Here is a 15,352-nt window from a genome sequence, read left to right as displayed (position 1 = left end):
TCATCCCCCGTCCGGAGCCTCAAGGGCGGCCTTGATGCCGTTATGCCTGTCTGATATAACCAGCAGTCCCGGCTGTGGGGTCACGTGCTGACAGAGGTGGGAGAGGAAGAAGGACCAGGACTCTGCATTCTCACCCTCAACCAGGGGGAATACAACAGGCAGAATGTTGGAGTTCCCGTCCTGTGCAATCGCGACGAGCAACGTTTCCCCATACTTGCCATACAGATGGGTGCCATCAATACTGACCAACGGCTTGCAATGACGAAATGCCTCGATACATGGTGGAAATGTCCAGAACAGTCGGTGAAAATAAGCTTGCGACTCGTCCACCTGTCCCCCAACTTGAACTAGGCTCGTCTTAAGGACTGCAACCGTACCAGGCATCGTCAACTAAACTCCTAACACCCACATAGGGAGCTCGTTATATGACTCATCCCAATCACCATAGATGTGCGCAATGGCCTTCTGCTTCGCCAGCCAGACCCTCCTGTACGTGGGCCTAAACCCAAAGTGTGCGGCTGTGGCATTTAAGAACACCTTGATGCATACGGATCCATCAGCCCGAACTATTGGCATGATGAATGCCGAGAGCACATGATAATCCAAACTCCTGTGATCGCTGGAGATGGAGGTCGCTAGACACGTATGTGGTCCGTTGTACCTTTTGACCTTCCAAATGCCCTTGCGCTGCCGGAGGCTAAGCCGAATCAACTATGTGCACCCATTCCCAAACTCAGAACACTTCCCAACATTCCAGTGATAGTCAGACTCCACCACCTTGTACTGTACCCCGCGTCGGATGCTGTAAGTCTTCACACTTAACACGGCCTCATCCTTGTCCTGAAATTGCTGACCAACCTGGAACTTTGTCAGACCTGCAGACCCTTCCGCATCTCTAGCGCCAAAACTAGCAGGCTCCCCAGGACCCCCTCCTGCCTTATTGCATCTAAGTCTAAAGATGAAAAATGTGGAGGGTACTGCTGTGTGCCAGAGCTAGAACCACCTCCCGCACCAGCAGACTCACTCGGTCCAATATCATCACCGCTGTCATCAGCAATGATATCCGGCTCCACATCATCGTCCACTGGATTATCCAACAATGCATCTCCAAAACCAGCCGGTGCTGCACACTGTAAAGGGGTCGGCACGTAATCCCCTATTCCAACCTCACCGCCTCCACTTCCATTGAGATCCACAGCAAACGAAGGGGAGGCGACAGGCTGGACCGGAGGTTCATACACAGGGACGGAGGAAGATGCACCCACAGGTCTCGAGCTAGAACTGGCTATCGTGGCTACAGTGGGGGTATTCTGGTTCGAACCCCCCGAGCTGGATACCACGTCAACCAACTTCGCCAACAGTTCTGGTGTCCTCACTTTGGGAAACTGCCAGCGACAATGAAACAGGACCTGTAAGTCCTCATCACTTCCAATCGTGAAACAATCATATTTCATGATTTCTTGGAGGACCGAGATTGGAATGTGATAGAAGAACTTCTTAACCCGTTTCACGCCTTCTAGACCAAGTTTCCGTAGAACAGAACTAACAACGTCATCATAGCTCGTCGTAGGCCTCACGAAAATACTGAGAGGATCCTTATCAGGAAACTTCACACCGAATCGTGTTTTCCTCTTAATCGATCCTCTGTGCTGAACCAACACTTCAAAACTCTCCTCATTAGCCATTTTTCCACTCTAATGAGAAAAATTCACGTTCACATGATATATATACAGGTCTGGTCCTCAGTAATTCGAACTAGCCTAGTTCAAACTGTATAGAGTGTAATTCGAATCAACATCTTTCAAATTACATAGGAATTGGTCATCGGAAGTAAATCGAATCAGCCTGGTTCGAATTACTGTTAGTGTGTAATTCGAACCAGGTGAATTCGAATTACATGTGTGCGTGACTTTGTATAATTCGAATCAACATGATTCGAATTATATATAAATGCAATTCGAGCTTAGCTATTTCGAACTACATATTAATGTATTTTGGTTGATTGATGAAACTGAATTCAGTTTGGCTGAATCATGTAAATTTGTTCTCTCCTTGGTTTATTTAGGTTTTTTTCCCTTTTAAATTTTTATACAGTAAGTGTCATTATTAAAATTAGTATATTAATAAATATTAATGTGTCTATTAATTTATTTTTTTATAAATGAAATATTAAAAATAATAACAAATTTAATTTTAACTAAGATGATAAGTATATTATACTAAAATTAAAAGGTCATAGATTTCATTCTTAGTTAATAAAATTTTTTTTATAAATTATATATAATAAAAAATATGCTTAAAAAAGAAAAATTATGTACAAATTTTTTGTCCAATAAGAAAATTCGCTGCTAAATAGATTAGTGTTGGATTTACCATGTCCTATAATTGACGCATAAATGGCACCGAAAACCTCTTATTGGTGGATTTTTTTCGTCCTGACACTAATTAGCGGCGGATTTTCTGTTTGTGTTTTCAATGAATTGTCGAGTCTGAGTTGATAATTATCATCGGATTTAATTTGACGGTATATCCATCGATAGGCTTTTTATTTTTTATTTTTTTAGCATATTTTAGCCACAACTAACCATCAAATCAAAAATCTAAAATTAGCATAAATTAACAAATTATTTTATTAAAGCTAGATTTGAGGTCAGGATATCACCAAGTGAGGATTACCATGGTGATGAGCCTAAGACCAAGTGTGTCACGAGGTATGGATCGTATGAGTGGTTGGTGATGCCTTTTCTCTTAACCAATGCTCCTGCAATCTTTTGTACTTTGATGAACGTGATCTTTCATCTTTATCTTGATCGGTTTGTAGTAGTCTACTTAGATGACATTGTTGTCTATAACAGTACCTTAGAGGAACATATAGAACACTTACAAACCGTGTTCAAGATTTTACGAGAGAATAACCTATATGTGAAAAAGAAAAAGTGTTCCTTTGCAAGGGACGAAGTCCACTTTCTGGGTCACATCATTAAAGATGGAACCCTCTGCATGGATCAAGAAAAGGTGAAGGCTATCAAAGAGCGGGATCCGCCAAATAAGATATTTGAATTGAGATCGTTCCTTGGGTTGACTAATTACTATCGAAGGTTTATTAGGGGATACTCTACCAAGGCTACACCATTAACTAATCTTCTTAAGAAGAATCACTTTTGGGAATGGTTAAAAGAGTGTCAAAAGGCCTTGGATGAGTTGAAGGCTGCTATCACAGAAGGACCAGTACTAGCACTGCCCGACTACTCAAATATCTTTGAAGGCTACACTGATGCTTCTGACTACGCTATTGGAGGGGTTCTGATGCAAGAAAGACATCATATTTCCTTTGAAAGTTGCAAGTTGAATGATACAGAGAAGCGATACACCATCCAAGAGAAGGAGATGACTGTAGTGGTGCATTGTCTAAGAACTTGGCATCACTACTTGCTTGGTTCATACTTCATTGTCAAGACAGACAATGTGGCTACAAGCTACTTCCAAACTCATAAGAAGTTAAACTCCAAAAGACTAGGTGGCAAGATTTCTTAGCTGAGTTTGATTTCGAATTTGAATACAAGTCAGGCAAGACTAATGTGGTTGCAGATGCGCTAAGCCGCAAGGCTGACTTGGCAGCTATTTCCATGGTCAAAGGAGATATTATGCATACTACCAAGGAAGGGTTGCATCATGATCTATTAGTAAAAAATTTTATGGAGTTAGCTAGAGAAGGTAAGACCAAAAGATTTTGTCTAGAAGATGACCTTCTCTACACCAATGAGAGAAGACTATACATCCCTAAATGAGAAAATCTAAGAAGAAAGTTGGTGAGAGAAAGCCACGATACCAAGTGGACTGGTCACCAAGGTCAGCGAAGAATGTGGTGAAGGTCACTAAGGTGAGTTTTTCAAACTTCTTGGATCGGAATTTCACTTTTCGACAAGCTTCCATCCTTAAACTGATGGGTAGACGGAGAGAGTGAATGCGTTACTCGAGTGTTACTTGAGGCATTTTGTAAGCGCTAATAAGAAGGATGATGGTAATCAGTGCCTTACTCGACTCAAAGTGGCATTCAAATAGGTTTCAAACACTAAAATTTAATCAAAACTCAACAAATTCATATCTAAAGTAAATAGAAAATATAGAAAAGATGCTCACGCATCATTGTTTCATTCAATTTCAAATAATTCATGTGGCTGATGAAGCTAGTATATAAGAAATGCTTTGGTGACCTACCATCAAACTGGAGTGCAAGCCTCAGTTATCGAATTATATGTTGGGTTCGAGGAAATCAAAGATGTTGATTTTTCAGAACCCAACATAGACGGGATGAGTTAGAATATTGAAAACGATGTGAAGAGTTTGAAGGTAATTATGAAATTATTGGTCCAACCTTCTCCTGATGTCACCGGTTGTCCAATCTTTATGTTACTCAATAGCTGGTTGATAATCATTCCACTTGGCATATTATAACAACCCATATTTTTATAAAAATTCCGACATAACCTCTCCTAAAAGTGGACTTAACCACTTTTAAAGGTTTTCTCAATTCATAAACATTTGAACCATTAACCATAATATCATGAAATTAAGCAATAACTTATTCGTAATATATAAGTTACTACAGCAAAAACCACTAAATCCACGTCTTAGTTAAATTTTACATACGAGTGAGTGAAAAGCTGGTATCCATCGATAGTGGTCCTATTGATGACATCCATATCCAGCCCACGCAAAGAGCAATGCCAGAGGATCATCGATGTCCTTGCAATCATACCTTATGATTGACATAAGGATCAATACATGTGTGCAAGGCAACCTGAACCCCAACTAAACTTATGTATTCAGGCTTTTACTAATAACGTTGTTTCAAATAGACACTGTGACATTTCAGATAAATTTTCCTGCTTATTTGGTCAGTTAAATGTTGGCACCTCTTTAGGGTGCGGAACCATGCCATCTTGATTCCGCTTCCTCTATGGCGGTTCGGGCCAGGAGCACTACCAAATTGGGCTATACACTCATTCTCTAACCCACTTGTGCTGTAGTCAGGTGATTCAGTCACTGGCAAGCCATGAGTTCGGAGTCTGAAAATCATGCCAGCATCCTCTAAGGTAATCGTGCACTCACCATGTGAAAGATGAAACGTGTGCGTCTCAAGACGCCACCTTTCAACCCATGCGTCTATAATTGGACTGTAAGAAATGATCCTCCCAATCTGAGATATATGATAGAACCTGCTCTCTCTGAGTTGTTCTTCTACCTTAACATCATATAAGTCTATTTGGTTTAAGTGTCTCGTGTAAAAACTTCTTGAACCCTAAAAATAAAAGTAATAATTAACAAACAATAATTAGAACTAGTCAATAATTACTATTATTAAATTAATACTCAGCTTAGTAACAAATATAACTAATAATTACTAAATTATTATGGATTCATATAATTTATAATTACTAACTGAATTATTAATTACCAAGCATCATAGTAAACACAAAAATTACTTACATATATAAGATGTTAAAAATATTTTGATATATGCTCGTTAGCATGTGTGATGTCACGTTTTTCCATCTTCATCTTTAACTATACAATAAAAAACATATGAACCATTAATGATAATTATATCATATTTACTCGTGATTAATCTTCTATAATTATTATTTGAAAACATATATTGTAAATTAATAATAAATAATTAAAACACTAATAAAAATTTTGTTTTATTGTTAAATATTTTAAATAAACAATAATCTATTAAAAATAATCCTAAACATTAATATTAATAATTCTAATTTCTTATTTTTAGAAACAAAACTAAAATTACTGAAAACATATGCTAACAATTAATAACCTTAATTCTATTTTTTAATAAATAATTAGAATACTACAACAAATTTGGTTTTATTATTAAATATTTAATATAAACAATAATTTATTAAAAATATGCCCTAAACATTAATTTAATAATTATTTTTTTTAAACACATTCCAAATAAAACTTAAATTAGTAAGAATATATGCTAACAATTAATAATATTAATTATTTTTAATAAATAATTAAAATACTAAAAAATCCAGTTTTATTATTAAATACTAATAATTCTATTTTTTTTTTTTAAAAACCTTCCAAATAAAATTAAAATGAGCAAAAGTATATGCTAACAATTAATAATATCAATTATATTTTTTAAATAAATAATTAAAATACTAAAAAAGATTCAGTTTTATTATTACATATTTCATACAAAACTAAAATAACTAAACTAATCATAAATAATAATCAAGGGTAATATATATTGTAATAAATTTTTCAAACCTAAACAACTAAAAACATATACTAACAACTATTTATTAAAGAAATAAACCTGTTGTTGAAAAAAATATTTTAAATAAAATTAAAATTACTAAAATATATACTAATAATTAATTAATAATGTATTCTAACAACAATTAACTAATACTAACACTAGTACTACTACAATTACAACAACAAAATTGTATTTTTTAATTACTTGTAATAAACTGACAAGTATTTTATTTATTTAGTATTAATCAACAACAAAATAATATTAAAAAATAATAAACTATGCTTTTCTATAATGTTTTCAGCTTAAAACAAATTAATAATAACAATAACTATATATTAACCCGACAAATAAAGTGACTACAACTTACCTTGGTCACACGAAGGTAGAATAGAAAACTTCATTTGTTGTCCCAACAGCGATGTTTTCTTTAATGATGGGGTGAGGAGTAAAAATTTTGAAAGTGGTTTGTTGTTGTTGCTGAAGAATTGAAAGGGACCAAAGAGAAAACAATAAGAATAGAATTGTTTTTGCTGGGGAGGTTAAATAAAGGAGAAGAGAGCTATGTGTCGTTTATGTAGAACAAAACGTTATTGATGTTTTGCTCAAAATGTCGCCAATATTTTTGTAGTTAACGGCACTGTTGTTTTTTTGCGTGTCAGACAACGCTTCTACAACGATGTTAAACACGCCAATAGACTCATTTCTTGACCAATCTCTCCTAATGGACCAATATTTATTAAAAAAAAGTTAGATTAAAACCCATACTTATAATGTATTTTTTACGCATGTAAAAAAAATATCGAACTTCTCACCATATACTTTTGCTATTGTTAGTTATTCTATTGCGTAGTAGTTACCAATTATGTGTTTAATTTTATATGTATATATAGGAGTTAATACTCAAAATGGTTCTTGAAATTTCAATTGACTCAATTTGAACCCTCAAATTTTAATAAGCGACTCATGTTAGTTTTTCTGTTAATTTGCATTAACAGAATGCTTACCTAGAATGTTAAGTGACACGTGAACCATTACGTGGGCTGATAAGACTGTGTTGACATGGGAAAAAAATTAGTTTAGGCTCAGTTTAGCCCCTTTTAATGAACATAAAACCTAATAATGAATCCATACTTGACAATATATTTTGAATTGATTTGAGTGGATTTCATCATATAAACTCATATTTATTCATCTAAATAGCATGCTTTTGAGATTTCTTCCTAAATTGTGCTTGAAAGTGAAAACATGTTCTTTTGTGCTTAATTTAGTCAATTTTTATTCACTTTAATCCCATTTGGTGCCTTGATGTATTTGTTAAGTGATTTCAGGTTTCCAAGGCAAGTATGGGTCGAAGAAGTGAGGAAAAGAGCATGCAAAAAGGAAGAAACTATGAAGAAATGGAGTTTGAACATTCCAGCATCCGTGCGTGCGCACAAGCGACGCGTGCGTACGCACAAGCGCAAGCTCAGCGATGCGTATGCGTGACCCACATGTACGCGTGAGAATGATTTTTGCCAGGTAATGCGTACGCGTGATCCGTGTCACGTGAGCTCATTAATTGCAAATTGTTGGGGATGAATTCTAGGCCTCCAAAACCCAGTCCAACTCATTTCTGGAGCTATTTGAGGCTAAAGTGAAGAGGAATGAAGGGGGTAATTAGGTTTAGCTTTTACCATGTTTTATAGTAGTTTCTAGAGAGAGAAGCTCTCCCCTCTCTCTAGAATTAGAATTTCTTAATTTAATTTCTTGTAATTTCTCTTTTTAATTCTTGTTTTCATTTACTTTTCCTTGTCATTTATTATTATTGCATCTTTGTTCTTTTCCTCTATTTGTTATTTTATTTCTTTTGTTCTTTTATGTTTATGACACTTTGTTATTTTAATTTACTTTTAATGCAATTTATGTTTTGTGTTCCTTTATTGTTTAATAGGGTTGTTATTATGATTTTCTTGCTTTTGGTAGTTGTAGAATTTATTATTTCTTGTCATTTTACTATGTTTTTCTTTTATACCTTCCAAGTGTTTGATAAAATACTTGGTTGGATTTTTACTCAGTTTTTCTTTACTCTTGGTTGGGAAATTAGGTAGTTTGGGTGAACTTGAGTGGTGGATATCCATTCCACATTGTGTGAAGATTGTTAATTAATTTGGTTTCCACTAACTCTAAGCCTCTCATTAATAGAGTTGGCTAGGATTTGTGGATTTAATTATGCCTTTTTGACTAATTCTCGAAGTTAGGATTGACTAATTGGAATTAATTCACACACAATTACGATGTTTGTGGTCCATAACTAGGATAGGAATCCTTAATTACCCACTTCTTGCCAAGAGCCCTTTTTAGTATTAGAATTCCCTTTGCATTGCATTCAATTGCTTTTGATCTTTAATTACTTGCATGTTCATTTAATTTCTTGCATTTTAATTCCTTGTATCTTATAATCAAAATCCCAAAAATACACCTATAGCCAATAATTGATCACTTAATTGCAACTTCTAGGAAAGACGACCCGGAATTTAAAATTCTCAGTTAATTATTTGATTTGGATTGTGACATCTTTAGATTTAAATTTGATTGGGAGTTAGTTGTTGATCTAGACTATACTTATAATGATGGAATTCTATTTTGTGAAAATCTAGATCAACGATAAATTCCTTACATTACCTAACAAGTGACAAAGTCCCAAATTGAGATCATTGTTTGGATGTTGGAGAAGATGGTGGAGAGTACCAGCTAAAGTTTTGGAAACTACAAAGGTCTCATATAATGTTAGTACCTAGAAGCAGCCATGAACACAAGTGATATCATCATTTCCCATCCATTGATGTTGAGGCTGTAAAGAAACAAGACTTGTCCAAAGTCCATTGCAATTTATACGCCAAATCAATAAATCTAACAACACAATATAGTGACCAACATATGAATTCTAATGAATTAATGTTTAAGAAATTACCATATAGTCAGAGCATCGATTTCCACCTCTGCATTTCTCAAGTTACCTGTCAAAAGAACCAATATTTTGTTGTGTCATAGCTCAAGAACGCAATAATGATGTTCTTGTTTTGCGACTGCAGGAATGTCTAGGTAGTGAAGGATACGATAAAGGCAAACATGATAGGAATTGACCAAAGTGAAATGGTTCCTACTACTTGTGCTATGGTTTCCTCTTGACCCAAGAGGCTTAAAATTGGGGTGGTGAAGATGAACACCAAAAGAAGAATCAATGAAGTTATGAATAAAATAATCCATGATCTTTGAAGGTACACTCCCATCATGCGATATTCATTTACAGTGTATGCTTGACCACACAGTGTTAACAAAGTACTCATCATTCCTAACTGCAATAATTGTCATTAAAAACATAAATAATATCGGAGGAGGAACTTAGTAGTGTGAATAGGGACCATATTATGATTGTAATTGTATTTACAGTACAAACATGTCAAGACAATTCAACAAAATAAATTCATAGCATAGTTAAATTGAAACACAAAATACAAATAAAAAGCACAGATAAAACCCTTAAAGTAACATCATTTTGATTGTTCTGATAGCAGAAGTTCAAAAACTTGAAATGTTTTTTTTCATGTCAGAAAATAACAGGAATCACTATTGATTGATAGCAAAAGTTGAAGCATGCCCAAAAATATTACAGAAAAAAAAGAAGTTAAATTTTAATTAATGAAACAGAGAAAAATCCTCCAGATTTCTTTTAACACAAATATTTTTCCATTCCCAAAATAAAAATTTAAAAAAGGAGAGAAGAAGCTCTTTTTGTCAAATTTATTTAATTAAAAATAATGAAAATTTTAGCAAGCTGCTAAACCTAATCCATTTGAGCATCAAATAGTGAAATTAATGGCCTATAAATCCTAATCAAGAGAAGACACAAAATATAATATTGAACACAAACGTAGAATGGTTATGTTACTAACCTTTTTGGGAAAAACGGTGGTGCACACGTTGTTCTTCCTCGTCCTAGTAAACGGGAACGCGTGCGACGAACTTTGCTGGCAACATTGATCTTCCACAGTATGGTGTATGAGTGAGAATGAAAAAGAAGAAGAAGAGTTTCCTTCTTTGAGTGATTTGATCATAGATGATGAAGTGTAATTGAATTTTAGATCCAAAATGGCTAAAACGATGTCGTCTGAAGAGAGATTACACACCAAGGAAAAAAACGACGTTGTTTAATAAGGTTAGGTATCAGGTCCACATCTCTCTTAATGTTTTAGGTATGCATTCTATTAATGGAGATTAACAGAAGGGCTAACGTGAGTCACTTATTAAAACCTGGGGGTTCAAATTGAGTCAATTGAAATTTTAGGAGCCAATTTGAGACTACCAACAAATTTCAGAGATCATTTGAGTATTAATTCGTGTATATAGATTTTAAAATATTAAACTTACCTAAATTCCCTTTACATTAGTTATAATATATTAACAAGCATTTTTTAAAATTGAGAAATTAACAAGATTTAATAGGAGTATAATTAACAAACGGCATTAATATTTTCTAAAATTTTAATAATTCTGTTAGGTGTACATTAAAATCAGTTCTAAAATTAAATATTATTGTAGAATACAGTGTTAACATATAAAATACATATTAAAATGAGTTAAAATATATATGTATTTATACACAAATATATAATAGCTAATTTTAGTAACTGATTTTGATGTGCACAAAATATTTTTAAGTTTTTAAATAAATAAGCATTTGTAGAAAATTTAAGACTTTAAAATTAGTTAATTAAGTATTTGAACAATTTTGCAGTTTTGAAATTGTTTAAAAACAAAAATTGAAACTATTACTCTTCATCATAAAATGAATCTTACTTTTACAAAACAATGTAGCTATACATCCAAGTTTTTTTGCAACCAAGTCTAACTAAGTTAGTCCAAACTCAATAAAAACCACTTTCATTATACCAGTATGTACACACGCGCGTTTCAATAACACAAACATATCCTTCTTCGTCTTCGCACTCCTTCTTTTTCACGTTCTTCCTTCTTCTTTTTCGCTTTCCTTCTCCTCTTTCTTCTTCGCATTTCTTCTTATTTTTTACGTGTTTTCTCTCAATCATCATTCTTTTATTATTGCTGTTGTCGATCGCTTTGCTTTTTTTCTTTTCCTCCTTTTGAGTAAGGTTCATTTGGATCCAAAAATGAATTCGAAGTGTTTTTGTTGATGATTGAGTCTTTTTGACTGTTGTTCAAAATTGAACTAATTTCAGTTTATTTGTGAATTAATTGAGATTCACTTGATGCTACTGATAAGTTTAACTAAATTTTTTATTCCTTAAGTAATTTTGGTTCATTTCTTTGTTTAATCGAGATTCATTTGGATCCAGAAATAAATTGTATGTATTTTTGTTGATGATTGAGTCTTTTTGACTACTTGTTCAAAACTAAACTAATTTCGGTTCATTTGTGAACTAATTGAGGTTCACTTGATTCTGCTGTTAAGTATTGACCAAGTTTTTTATTTCTTAAATATTTTGGTTCATTTATTAGTAGGGATGGCAACGGATCTCCATGGGGGCGGGAACATGCCCCCGCCCCCGCCCCCAATATCTGTCCCCGTCCCCGCCCCGTCCCCATGACGGGTAACAGGGACCCCGTATCCGCCGCGGACCTGGGTCTCCGCGGATATTCGCGAATTTTTGTAAAAATTAATAAAAATTAAAAAAACTGAAAAAAAATTAGAGAAAATCAAAGATAATCCTCAATTGTCATTACAAACATAAGATCCATAGTCTTTAAAGACTTAAATAGCAATAACAAAAAACATAATAATTTAAACATATCCATAAACAACCAAATATTACATAAATAACCAACCATATTCATAAACAACCAAATAAAGTTCATGACATCACATCATAAAAACATAATTCTACCATCTCAATATTCCTTTCATCTCGTAATGGTAGTGATGGTAGAATCCGACTTACTTGAATCCTACAGCAATAAGAAAATAATTTAAAGTTAAAAGCATATAATAACTCAATAAGTCAATAATATAAAAACATAATGTGTTATATGTAATTTAATAGTTTACTTACGTCAACATCCCCTTCAATGTTATGAATTGTGTAGCACTCAAATCCTATGTTCGTTGTGGTACCAAGTTCATTCCAAAGTCAATCTTGATTACACATTAGAGTCTCTAATGTGTCCGGACGCAACCTACTACGATGTGGCGTAACAAATCGACCACCCGTACTAAATGAAGATTCAAAGGCAACGGTAGATATAGGAATCGCCAAAAAATCCCTAGCAATAGCTTGCAAAGTCAGAAACTTCGCTCCATTTGACTTCCACCAATTTAAGATATCAAAATTATGTTCAGTTTGTGGTACCGGTCTCTCTTCAAGATAATAATCCAACTCACTCTTTGTATCAATAAATGCGGATTCCTCACTTACATGTGCAGCAAAATCAGCTTGCCAATCTTCATGACTGAACTTCCTCCCTTTTGACTTAAAGAAATTGATGGTGGTGGCGGCATATCTAATTGAGCAGCTTGGTCTCTCTCTATTCCCTTTGTTGCATATTCTAAAACTAAATCTTGCACTACCCTTTTCACTTGACCAATTACAACACATGCCTCCGTCTCACCATATATTTTACAAAAAAAAAATTCAATAAATACATCTTGTACCTAGGATCCAAAAGAGTCCCAATAGCCATAACTGTAGTAATCACACCCTAATACTTTTTAAACTTAGTTATCATACTAGTAGCCATCATTTCAATTATCTCATTTTCATAATATTTCCACTCCATCAAAGCCAACTTAATTACACAAACCTTAGAAAAATAAAGATTTGATGTAGGATAAGTTGTTCAGAAAACAATTCAGTCACATAAAAAAATATCCTCAATCTTTGAAAAATCTCATCTGCCATATCCCAATCCTTCTCACTAGGCAAAGATTTATATTGACTCTCACGCAATGACAATCTTTCAAATACATCTCTATACATAATTGCAACTTCAAGCATAAAAAATGTTGAATTCCACCTAGTTTTACAATCAAGACAAAGATTTTTTGTGTAGGGTATTTTAAGTTGCGCACATGTTTCCTTAAATTTTTCTTCTCTTTTAGGTGTTACAGTCCAATAATGAACACTATCCCTCACCCTTTCAATAGCATGTGAAATAAATTGTAACACATCCTTGACAATCAAATTTAATATATGCGCACAACATCGCATGTGAAATAATTTACCACCTAAGATAAAGTTTCTATGTGACATTTTAGTCAAAATATTATCAATCATAACGTCATTAGTACTGCAATTATCAATAGTCAAAGTGGATACCTTCCTATCAAGATTCCAATCCATCAAACAATCCACAAGAACCTCTTAAAGTACCTCAGCCGTGTGGGGAGCCGGCACATATATAAACATGTAATGATAATTTAGTACAATTATAAACAAGACAGCTTTGCAATTGTACACAATGGATAGCGGATACTCGTGAAGACAAACCATAACTGATAACTCTTTCCTTGCATTTTCTTAGTCGAAGGTATATGCACCAACCACAACTGTTTCCCCACTAGTTGTTGGAGTTGTCTTCATCATACACTGTCTTATATCTCTAGTGGTGCGGAGCTTGCAGCTTTTGAAGTGATCACGCAAGTGCGAAGTGCCTTGTTTTGGGTCACCAAGTAGCTTCGATTTACAATAATTGCATTCAGCCTTTAATTTTCCCTTGATTTCCACAATCTTGAATTGATTCCACACTTCGGAGGTCAACTTCCTTTTTCGAACACCACTTGTAGAGTTTGTCGTTCCTTCATTAGTAGTTGTAGTATCCGTTGGGGGTTCTTGAGGTTGAGATTGAGGAGCCTCTTGTGTAGTTTGAATATTAGTGCCTATAGGTTCTTCCGATGGAGTACTCTTCTCATGAGTATTACTCAATGCATCCGAAGAAGACATTATATAAATCATGAAATATAAATCATGAATTAAAATCACATAAATCCAACTCAGATATTTTCATAATGAATTTTTTATTGTATTAAACTAACAAGTAAAATAATAAATTTCTATATTATGGACCACAAAGCCACAAACTAATAGACAAATTGGAATGTTAATGGAAAGTTAGGAACAGACTAGAGGAAAAAGGTGCAATAATTGATATTGACATTCAAACCATCACCAGAAAAAAAAGGTTACTGACATAAAGGAATGTTAGGAACAGACTAGAGTACTTTTAAAGTGAATGTTATAAAAATCTTGTTACACAAATTCCAACTAACATAAAGGAACACTATTCGAGATTAATATAAAAAACAAAACATCTTACACTATTATCATGTCAAAGTAACAAATCAACATTTTTATTACCCAAAAAAAATCAACATTTTACAAATAATTTCTATCAAATCTGCATTGATGGAAAGAAAAAATTGTTTTCCATCTGATATACAAAACGCAAGTGTACTTCTGCAGTTTTATGTTGACCTAACTAAGTTGCCATTGGTAAATATTGAATCCAAACATAGAGAACCAAAATTCTTGAGCATTTTTCAATTTCTTGTTCATCTCGTTGATATAAAAAACTTGGGTTGCATCCTAAAAAAATTGATCACTTGCCAGATCTCATTGACCAAAATTGATTGCCATATCCATACAATAACTAATTAACTATCCTAAAACAAATCTGCTTAGCCAACATTTTCCCTACTGCTTACGAAATTGTCAATACTCAATAGGGGGATAATAATTCTCATGGATACTCCAAAAGAGATCGGCACCAAAAAACTGATTTCACTATCATTTCCTTTCCATTTTCATATGGCATTTGGGCATATGTATCTGCTAGAGGTTTGTTATGTCCCCCTTGAATTATATGACACAAATCTTTAAGCAGAGAGTGTATAAGTAGAGAAGCATAGAAACGAATTGAAGAGTATAATATGGGAATTGGAAATTTTGTTTCATAAACACTGTTGGGTTTAATCTGCTCAGATGTTGAAATATAAATTACACAACCAGAAATTCATAGTCGAAAATTCATTAACCTAATCAGAAATTCACA

General features: G+C 33.8%; 1 protein-coding gene across 1 annotated transcript; it reads right to left on the bottom strand.

Moving 5' to 3' along the window:
* LOC112701534 (uncharacterized) lies at positions 1-384 on the bottom strand. The gene has a single exon (XM_025752280.1). It carries the CDS (start codon positions 382-384, stop codon positions 1-3), a length of 384 nt encoding a protein of 127 aa, XP_025608065.1.
* Between the last annotated feature and the right edge of the window lie 14,968 nt (positions 385-15,352).

This window comes from Arachis hypogaea, chromosome 7 (genome assembly GCF_003086295.3).
Source record: "Arachis hypogaea cultivar Tifrunner chromosome 7, arahy.Tifrunner.gnm2.J5K5, whole genome shotgun sequence".
Classification (NCBI taxonomy): Eukaryota; Viridiplantae; Streptophyta; class Magnoliopsida; order Fabales; family Fabaceae; genus Arachis; species Arachis hypogaea.
The sequence above is the reverse complement of the archived record's forward strand: the minus strand, read 5'-3'. Positions and strand labels throughout refer to the sequence as shown.

Coding starts and splice junctions, on each gene's coding strand:
- LOC112701534 (XM_025752280.1), bottom strand. CDS start 384: ATGCCTGGTACGGTTGCAGTCCTTAAGACGAGCCTAGTTCAAGTTGGG.